General features: G+C 34.2%; 1 protein-coding gene across 1 annotated transcript; it reads left to right on the forward strand.

The window, feature by feature from the left end:
* Positions 1-3079: 3079 nt before the first annotated feature.
* On the forward strand, positions 3080-6742 carry LOC145127768 (uncharacterized). Its single transcript, XM_079062901.1, has 6 exons — positions 3080-4202; positions 4332-4670; positions 4794-5322; positions 5428-5538; positions 5808-5907; positions 6101-6742. The coding sequence occupies exons 1-6, from the start codon at positions 3080-3082 to the stop codon at positions 6740-6742; spliced, it is 2844 nt and encodes a 947-aa protein (XP_078919027.1).
* The last annotated feature ends 4439 nt before the right edge of the window (positions 6743-11181 follow it).

The following is an 11181-nucleotide window of genomic DNA, read 5'->3' on the forward strand; positions in this document are numbered from 1 at the left end:
TCAACATGCCAGTGACTTATGGTGTCCATGGATGACATATGTGCCATTGGTCAACATGGTAGTGGCTTATTGTATCCATGGTTGACATATGGATGACATATGGGCCATTGGCCAACATGTTAGTGGCTTATGGTGTATATGATATACACATGGATGACATATGGGCTGTAATATTATTGAGCATAATATTATGGTTTTTCAATTTAAAGAAACAGAAGTTAATTTAGTTTAGCTGGCAAACGCGTTTTACTTCTTACCCGAAGTCGCAGGTTCGAATCCTACTTATGTCAATAATTTTATTTAAATTCGTCTCTCTAAATGTAATCAATTTTTTTATTTAACTTCATCTTTTTAAATTTCAACTGTTCAATTTAATTACAAAAATGCCCATAGGTATTGATAAAAATACCCTAACCATTTATGTAGTAACCTTTTTACATTCAAGGTCAATTATTGATGGGTTTTGAGCATTCTAACACTTCCTAAGTGTATATGCAACCCTAATAAACCTTGGATCTTTGTTTGTCTAAAATTCATGCAAGATGATTTCCAAGGTTCATGATCCTATCTAGCATACATGGGGAACATTTTAACTTAAATGTAAGATAGAATAACATACCTTGTTGTTGGTTTTGATTCGTTGAAACCTTGTGAGCCTAGCACCCCAAGTGTGATGCCTCAAATGCTTCACACAACACCAAATGCTATGGAGTAAACTTGGAGAGAATGTATAACACACTAAAATCGGCTCTAGCCCTCTTGTTCTTCTTAGTGTAGCCGATTTTGGGAGATATCACATGGTTTATATAGTGTGTTGCATTAGGTAAACCCTAATGTAACATGACTCTTGATTTCCATGATCCATGGATTAACTCCATGGAGCATCCATGGAGCATCCTATGGGTGGAACCCAACTTGATAATCCATGGAGCCTCTTAGCCCACTATACAAGTTATGGATGATTTACATAATCAACCTAGATATTTAATTAGTTATCTTTTGATCACTTAATTAATTCTAAATTAATTCTTGATCAAACTAATTAAATAATATTATTAATATATTAGAACTTATAATATATTAATAAACCATAAGTGTTATTTCTCTCATTTAGTTTATCCAATGCATGGTGCCATGCAACCCAAATGGACCATACCGGGTCGGGTCAAGTACATACCAGGAATAGTTATGGACTTAGACACCTTATCCAACAATTATGTCAATTCATTGTCTAAACACTTAGGCGCCATAATTTGTAGTCAGAGTCATCCCGTCATTTCAGTTTATCGGCAATAGATCTTCTACAATCCATTACCAACAATCAAAATTCCCGAACGTTGATCAATATACCCTAAAATCGTTGTTGCTACATAATTTGGATTACACTCCATGCAGATCAACATAATGGCAGCGAGTTGTTCTTCAGAAAGAATGCAAACAAGGCAACAAGTAACAAGGATCACTACTTTGCCATCGCTCTTGATCGAAAAAATAGTAACTACGGTTAGGGGAAATTCACCAATTAATACTTTTAAGTGCCTGATATTGTAAGTATGATGTGTATTACTTCTATTAAACTTGTTTACATACTTAATTTAGTGTTTAATATATGAATTTTGTGTTGATTTGTGAATTATATATATATATATATATATATATATATATATATATATATATATATATATATATATATATATATATATATATATATATATACTTGCAAACTCTTTAGGGATTCTGTAACATCAGACGCATTATATAAAATCATAGACACAAATCGAATATTGTTTCGTCCATTAAGTGTTCACCAGTATGAATTCATAAGCAAATGCAGAAAGTTGAAAAACCCACACGTACTCTTTAATGATGGAATGGTACTATTTTTTTAAGCAATCGGGTAATTGCAAATTCAATTAGTTTTCTGCACTTGTATTTTTAAAATTTTATGATTACTTATTGTATGTCAGGCGAAGTATTTTACGATGGGGGAAGAAATAGCATGGAAAAGGTTGCTTCAAAATGCAGCCGATCAGGGGCAGTTGGATGCGATCTTCGTTCTAGGAATGATTTTGATGGCCGAAGGCATTGAAAGGAAGCAAGAAGCTCGGATCATGTTAAATAAAGCCTATGTTAATACTGGAAGAAGTTGGAATCTAAGAGATACCTGTAACAAGGTGCATAACCACTTTGTAAGGAGAACAAAGGAAATAAAGTTCCATGGCTTACATAGAAGTTGTGCAAAGCATCCTTCTGTGGGCAGTTATTACACACCTTTTATGAGTCAATACACCTTATTGAATTGTGATATTTGTTTGTGGGATGCGTGTTTCGTTAGGTTTTCTTTGATGTTTGACATTAGTTTCGAGTAGATATATATATAATAGTTGTTTAATTCACACAATTAGTGATGCATATTGTAAGTTTAAATTGATGTAATGTGAATACGTACTTTTAACTTTACTACATGTTAATATATATATATATATATATATATATATATATATATATATATATATATATATATATATATATATATATATATTATTTTTGATATGTATGTTATTTTTGTCTTTGTCATTTTACTAACCAAAAGTCTACTGTGACCTATAATAGGTTATATTGTTTGAATAATGTGTTTTGACTGAAATACCTTACAAATCACATATATGGATTGATTTCAAGGGCACTTTGGTCTATTTGCAATCTCTTTAGTGAAGGCGCCAATTTTGCTATGGAAATAAAAATAAGTGTTTAATCAAGTCGTTCTTAATATGGAAAATACTGTATACAAAATTTATATTTTAAGTAGCTCTATATCAATATTTATTATGAATGTTATTTAAAATTATCATTACCCGTATACTACATGGGTTTTAACCTGTTATTGAATAATATCGACCCAATAATTTGACCTAGTATCCATCCAACACATTGAAATCAAGGGTTGTCGAAGGTTCCCTAATCGATACACACTTTGTTTGCATATGTGTTCTGCAAGTGTCGATCTCAATTAAACCATTCTACTAAGGTAAAATATTGTGTTATTTAAAATTATACGTTACTTTAAATATTAAATACAATGAACAATCAAAGTAGAAAGTGGATGTATGAAAGAAAAGATAATCGTAGTTGTGTATCCCGTCTTTTCGTACAAGGAGTGAAATATTTTATAGATTTTGCTACCAGTCAACATAGGTTCATGGACCAAGATAAAATCAAATGCCCATGCATCAGATGTCGTAACGTACCATATACAGAAGTTGATACTGTTAAACATCATTTGTACAATTTTGGTTTTGTTGAGGAATATTGGTTTTGGGATAAACATCGCGGAACATCAATTGATGATGACAATACATTTTTTGGGGTGGATGATTCAAACACCAATTTTAGTAAAGGTGCATGTTCTTATAGAGAAATGGTCATAGATGCAATGGCTCCTGATTTAAATAATAGTAATCCTGAAGAGGAGCCAAATGCACTAGATAAAAAATTCTTTGATATGCTTGATGCAACCGATAAAGAATTGTGGCCTGGATGTAAAAAAGTGACACAACTATCTGCTGTAGCTAGACTATTGAATATAAAATCAGAGTATCACATATCTGAGCAAAGTTATGATGTTATCTGCCAGTTGATAAATGATGTGTTACCGGAGGAGAATAATATGGTACGTAGTTTATACGAGAGCAAAAAGTTAATACAAGCACTAGGTTTTCCTGTGGAGATGATTCACTGCCGTAGATCTGGATGTATGATATATTGGAGGCAAGACAAAGATCTTAATCAGTGCAAATTCTGCAATGTAGATAGGTACAAACGGTCAAAAAAATTGGCCAGATGTTCTCACGTATCCTTCAAGAAAATGCATTACTTTCCTTTGAATCCAAGGTTAAAGAGACTGTATGCTTCACAAGCCACAACCGCTGCCATGCGATGGCACTCCGAGAATCATGGACAGGATGCTGGAGTAACGTGTCATCCATCCAATTCAGAAGCTTGGAAGCACTTTGACAAAAGTCATCCTTCATTTGCAGCAGAAGTACGTAACGTAAGATTTAGCCTAAGTACAGATGGGTTTTCACCACATGGAGCATTTGGAAAACAATATTCATCTTGGCCTATTATTATAACACCTTATAATTTTCCACCTTCTATGTGCATGAAAGAGCGTTACCTGTTTTTGACCGCACTTGTGCCAGGTCCATCAAACCCTAAGCATAAAATAGATGTATTTTTGCAAACAGTTTTTGCATAGTTGGACCAATTATGGGAAGAAGGCGTAGTAACATATGATATATCTTTAAAATGAAATTTCCATCTAAGAGCAGCTTTGATGTGGACAATAACCGATTTTCCAGCATATGCAATGTTGTCCAGATGGTGTACAGCTGGTAAGCTAGCATGTCCACATTGTGGGAAACATACACAAGCATTCAGACTAAAGAATGGTAATAATATGTCATGGTTTGATTGCCATAGAAGATATCTACAGGTAAATGACCCATATAGAAAGGACAAAAATAAGTTCAAGAAGAATCCTGAAGTGATAGAAGGTCCTCCTCCAAGTAAGAATGGTGAACAAACTTTAAGGGAGATTGAACAATTAGGTTTGGTAAAAGTGATTGAACTAAATGTTGATGATGTAAACAAAAGATGTGGCGATCATGGTTGGAAAAAGAAAAGCATATTTTGGGATTTACCATATTGGAAAACAAACCTCATTAGACATAATTTTGATGTTATGCATATTTTTTAAAATGTATTTGAAAACTTTTTTTACACTGTAATAGATGTCAAAGGGAAGACGAAGGACAATGTAGCAGCCAGAAGAGATCTGAAGCTCTATTGTAGGAAGAGAAAAGGAGTCGAAGATAATGAAAGAGCATACTACACTCTGGACAAGAATCAAAAGAAAGCCATATGCAAATGGGTGGAGAAATTGCGTTTCCCCGATGGTTATGTTTCTACTTTGGGGAGGTGTATTGATTTAACAGGGTGTAGACTGTTCGGAATGAAAAGACACGATTGTCATGTTTTTTTGCAAAGATTGATGCCAATTGCATTTCGTGAGATATTGCCAAAACAAGTGTGGGAAGCATTTACAGAGTTGAGTATTTTCTTCAAAACATTAACAGCAACATCAATCACAACAAAAGAAATGGAAAGGATTGAAACCAAGATCCCAATAATATTATGTAAATTAGAGACCATCTTTGTCCCTGGTATTTTTAACTCCATGGTACATTTACCAGTACATTTTCCATACAAAGCGAAGATAGTCGGTCATGTCCAATATCGGTGGATGTATACATTTGAAAGGTTTGTATGGTACATCATAATGTATGTCGCTATTTTTCTAAGCCAATTTAAATAATCTTCACTATAGGTATCTAAATCAGTTGAAAAAAGATGTGAAAAATAAAGCTCGAGTGGAAGGGTCCGTTATTTCGAGACTGGTGTCCCCACACGTAATAGAAAGTTGCCTCGAAATGAAGATGGAGGAGGAGATGAGCAAGTGGATGCTAACAACGACATGTTAGATATATTTTCATATCCTGGGCGTCATTATGGAAGATTCACGAATTGAATGAGGTCTGATGAGGAAGTGCATGCTGCACAAACTTACATACTCCTTAGCGAAGATAAGATCAAGCATTGCATCAGGTTCGTACATAACATATGCATCACTTTTAATTATAATAATCATTTGTTGTGTAATTTCTAGGATCGAATAACATTTACATGTGGGATTTTGTTGATTACATTCATAGTAACTTTAAAATGTTATTGAAATAGTGATACAGAATATTTGAAGAACATTTGAATGTACTTATGAGGGATATGGATGAACAGGTCCTTGCAGCTGAATTTGAGAAGAACTTTGCATTATGGTTTCAAAACTATGTGGGTGTTATTTTTGTATTTTTTAAGATTTATTATTTTTTGTTTTGGTTATAATTAACTCTAATTAAGTGTTTTACCATTATTCATATATGCACGTAAGATCCCGATAAACAACAAGTCTATATCTGACCTATCCAAAATGCCATTCAAAAAAGTGTAGTTATATAGTGTATACTTTGTCAATGGTTACAAGTTTCACATAGAAGCTCATAGTCTGAACAAATCAACAACCAATAGCGGATTGTGTGTTAGTAGCCAAGGAGGTGATTATTATGGTAAGGTAGAGGAAATTTTAGAAGTCGAGTACCCTGGTTACCCAATTAAAACCACGGTTTTGTTTAAATGTCATTGGTACGATCCAACACCTAACATAGGAGTTAAGGTTCACAAACAATATAACTTGGTCGAGATAAACGTCAAAAGAAAATACAACAAGTTCGAGCCATTTGTTTTAGGCATGCAAGCCACTCAAGTGTGTTACATTCCTTACCCAAGTTCGAAAACAAACAACTTGGACTGGTGGGCTGTATTTAAAGTTAAACCTTGTGGTTGGACCGATGAAAATCATCCTCAGAAAGACGTTGCTTTCCAAGAAGATGAAGTTGAATCAAATGAAATCATTATACCAAGTCTAGCTGATACAGACAATTACGATGATGATCACAAAATGTCAAGCAACGGTTCAGATAATGAAAATAATATTGGCAAAGAAGGTGAAATTCATGAGGAAGACAATGATGGTATTCCTGACATCGAGGCTAGTTATGAGTATAGTACATCGATCAATGACGAATTAGAGGATGAAGAAGAAGAGGAGGAAGAAGATAACGACTAGATGTTTTTGTGTTTAATATTTTTTGAGATGAAGTTAATTTGTAATTTGGTTTAATATCAATACATAAATGTAAACTAGGAAGAAAGCTCGGGCTTCGCCCCGGGATGTTTTTTTGTGTTTTTTATGTCAAAATGTAAAACTATTGACTGTAAATCCCAAAAGTGTCAAAGTGGCTATAGAATTGTGGAAAAAACCTAAATGTTTTTCGAGTATATTGTGCCAAATGTATAATTTTGTATAATAAGGACTAAAAGTGTCAAACTGGCTAAAAAATTGTGGCAAAAATCTAAAAATTTTTTGTGTTTTTTTTTTACCAAAATGTAAAAGTTTTGTTTCCAAGGGCCAAAAGTGTCAAAGTTACCAAAAAAATGTGGCAAAATTCTTAATGCCCAAAAAGGTCCTATTGTTAACTCTTTTGTGCGCTATGTTATTTTTGTCTTTTCCATTTCAACAATCAAAATTTCACTGTTACCTATAAAATGTTATAATATTTGAATAATGTGTTTTGACACAAATATCCTTAGTATTCACATATTTGAATTTATTTCAAGGGCACTTTGGTCTTCTCGCACTCTGAAGCGTTGAGGCGCCATCATAACTTTGACATCACATCGGCGTTATCAGTTCTTCAACCATTCAGAACGTCTCAACTATTCCGGACGATAAATCTCCATAGAAACATTAAAACCCCCAAATCGTCGAAGGGTAATCGTTCTTAAAGCAATTTTCTCCAATAATAGACACCCCTGCACACCTCACGACCAGATCATCATAAAGTAAGATTTTTTCCATACCTTGTTACACTGTTTTTCATAGTTACGCTTATTTTTTAAAAAGAAATTGAAATCAACTACTCCAATGTCTATTTTGTTAGTATAATGTCGATTACAAGAAGTCGCCGTTCGTTAGATGATCTCCCATTAGAGATTTTGAGTCGGATATTTGTAGTACTTGGGTCAGAATCTGCGAAAGACATCGTCTCTCCAAGACTTTGGTAATTCTCAATAAACATCAACTAATGAATGTATATTTGATGAAATACAACTTTCTTTATTTGTTATTTACTGTGTATATAAATTTTTGAAGTTCAAAGAAGTTGTATGAAGCGGGGGGTGATCCTCAAGTCTTCAGAATAGCATGCATTGACATGATTGAAGGAATGGGTCCTAAACATCTGAATGATGATTCATTTATACGCACATGTGCATTGCATAGTAACATTGAAGCAATGTTCAGACAAGGATTGTATGTGTAATTTTTTTAATTATATGTAATCTATACCACTTATTAATATTTTGTGTCATTGATGATATATATTGATATTGTTATTCTGTCAACAGGAAGAGTGCTTCTATTATGGCCGTTTTGATTTAGGATTGTCTTTGTTGAGACAAGCAGCAAATGAAGATCATCTTGAGGCAATTTATTTGCTTGGAATGATCTACATTTCAAGAGGGCCTCATCAATGTGATGAAGGTATGTATATATGGTATATATGTAAACTAAATTATATATATAGTTAACTAAAGGCATGTTTGTAGTTTGGGGTTAGTATTTAGTTGTGTTGTGTTGTATATTTACTGTTGTATTGAAAAGGATACATTGGATTAATGTGTAGGTTTACAATTACTTGATACCTATTTTGGCTGGGTAGTTCCGGATGATGGGGAGTACACGGGTGTTGTTGATAGTGCCAAAGATTTGTTGCGGGCTATTGATATTGTTCATAGACTTACAACGAATAACATCACATTCCAATGTGAAGACCCACGAAATTCTGTTAAAGGTGCATTTGCAATAGGCCATGAAGAGGATGAGGATCGACAAAGATATTGTGATAACCCGAAATTTTCATTTGTATAATCTCTACAGTAAAATACTTCAAATAATAGTCAAATACTTCAAATAATAGTCAAATACATTTCAGTACATTTTTGGCTGGATTTAAGTCCGTTTAGGTGTTTAATTTTAAAAATCGTCAAACGAATAAATAAAAGGAAATGTCGTTATGAGTGATGAGTAACAAACAAAACAAACAACACCTTAGCAAGGTGTTTACGGCCAAACAAGAGGAGTTTGGGCCGTAAACACAATTTTTCCAAGAACTCATGCATATAGCATGAGTTTACCCACTATTCCCTCACTTTACACTTCCAACCTCAAGAACACCCAAGTTTTTCTCTCAACTATCATAGGATCATTTCTTCAAATCCGCCAAAATGTAAGTGTTTCCTTCCTAGATTCGTTCATACAACACTTAATCTAGTGTTTATACATCATTTCATCCATGTATTCTTGATTTTTACTTAGATCTTCAAGTGTTCTTCAAAACACCAAGAAGACACACTAGTGTTCTTGGGCCCTAAACACTCTTACAAGCTTCATATAAGTAAGTATACTCCCCTAACTAGTTATTTGCTTAGTATACTTGCTAATCCATGGAATGAACATCAAAATCCCCAAGATCATATGTGTTTACGGTCAAGGGATATCCTTGAACCGTAAACACCACCAAGTGGTGTTTAGATGCCCCTAACACCTTCTATAGCTTGGATAAAAGACTAGAACCTTGCATGCATGAACTAGAAACACCAAAACACGAAATGGTTGGAGTAACCATGAGTTTACGGCCGTAAACTCATGGGTTTACAACCGTAAACCCAAGTGTTTATGACCGTAAACTCTCAAGGGTGGTCCAAGGACCGTAAACTCCAAAAGTGAGCCATTTCGAGCCCTAATCACTGCCCAAGCCTTTGATGCAAACCTAGAACACTTCTTTGTGAGGTATAAGACCTTAAAACACACAAATGCACCATTACCATGAGTTTACGGCCGTAAACTCATGGGGGAAATGGTCCAGAAACCGTAAACACATATACGGTTACCATTTGAGGAGTAAACTCCAATGTGAGGCCATACTCTCCTTAGATACAACCCTTTAGCACTCCTAGCACTTGAAACTAAGTGTTTCCATGTATTAGAGTGTCTTTACTTGATTACTTAGTTATTAAATAACTAATTAGATACATTTATGTATCACTACATGTTACATAGGATCAGTGTGTGTATTCAAGTCCTCACTTGACACCAAGCATCCTACCTGGCACTTCCATCCACTCCACTCACTGCATGTGAGTTTATACCCCTAAATCAACCTTTTAAATGATTTTAAATGCTTTTATGGGGGGGGGGAATACAAGTTGAACTGTTATAGTTATTGTATCAATCACATGTGATTAATAACTAGCACAGACTACATGATTTGCTACTGCTTTCAAATTACCATCAAACTTTGGATTTTCAAGTGTTTCAAACCTTTTATCAAACTCTTTAAATGCCAAAACTGTTTTCAAACTCTTTTAAACTTGCTTTATTTTCAAACCCATATCTATACTAATATATTTATATAAGTAAGACTTGAAGGACTTAGGACTGATAGCTCACCTTATTTCCTGTTCCTTGTTTGGTTGTGGTCTTAGGGTATTCTGTTATTTGTCCGATTGTCGTTGAATTCTTAGTTATATATCATATATATTTGTGTTGGATATAAAAGTCTTCACTTCAGTTCAGTACCTTTGTGTATCAAAGGCATGCAACCAACATTACTATTTAACTATAATAGGTATAGTTAAGGATTACTACTCATTACTACTATTACAATGACACCTACCAAAGTCAGTACAGTTATGAGTCAATACATGCTAAATACTATACAAAGAGAATACTATATACTATACAAGAGAACACTCTATACATTATACCAGAGAATACATTATACAATATACAAGAGAATATACTATAATTAGAATGTGACATACTACTTCTCGATACGACACTTCACAGTGGTATCACCGTGTAACCAGAGTCTCTTGGAGGGAGAAGGGCCTTGTGTGTATAGATCTATATGGGACAGACACTCCCACATCCCGACTGCTAGCTACAATCCCAGCCGAAAGGCCAAGGGGTGACAAAATGTCACATCACTACATATGACTCGGAGGGTCATCAGTTATTCGATCGTCAATCAGCATGGTTACATACGAGTTCACATTCAAACCTTTAATTACACATTAAGAATTAAAGGCCAAACAGGCTCCCCGAGGTGTATTGTACATTTAATACTACCTGGATTCTGCATTTTATTACATTTAGCCGGCAGTGCCACTGCTGGGGTAAAACCTTATTTTCCCAATTACTTTACATGAATAAAGTCTAAAACTATATTTTCTTACTGATAGTTTCACTGGGGAAAACTTTTACATTTTCAAAGGATCAAACATGCAAACGAACGGGTCTTGGTAGAAGACTACTTTCACTGGAAAATATAGGATTTTCTAGGGAGTATACTATTGTCAAACATTGATATCAGCTATTATACTACCTTGTTGTAAACATTTTTATACAAGCAATGACACTAAATACTTATGAACTCACCAGCT

The sequence above is a fragment of the Lactuca virosa genome, chromosome 7 (assembly GCF_052849685.1).
Source record: "Lactuca virosa cultivar CGN04683 chromosome 7, Lactuca_virosa_CGN04683_v6, whole genome shotgun sequence".
NCBI classification, from domain to species: Eukaryota; Viridiplantae; Streptophyta; class Magnoliopsida; order Asterales; family Asteraceae; genus Lactuca; species Lactuca virosa.

Coding starts and splice junctions, on each gene's coding strand:
- LOC145127768 (XM_079062901.1), top strand. CDS start 3,080: ATGAACAATCAAAGTAGAAAGTGGATGTATGAAAGAAAAGATAATCGT. Junction 4,203..4,331: donor TTTGACCGCACTTGTGCCAG/GTCCATCAAACC, acceptor ATCTAAGAGCAG/CTTTGATGTGGACAATAACC. Junction 5,539..5,807: donor GTGGATGCTAACAACGACAT/GTTAGATATATT, acceptor ATAGTGATACAG/AATATTTGAAGAACATTTGA.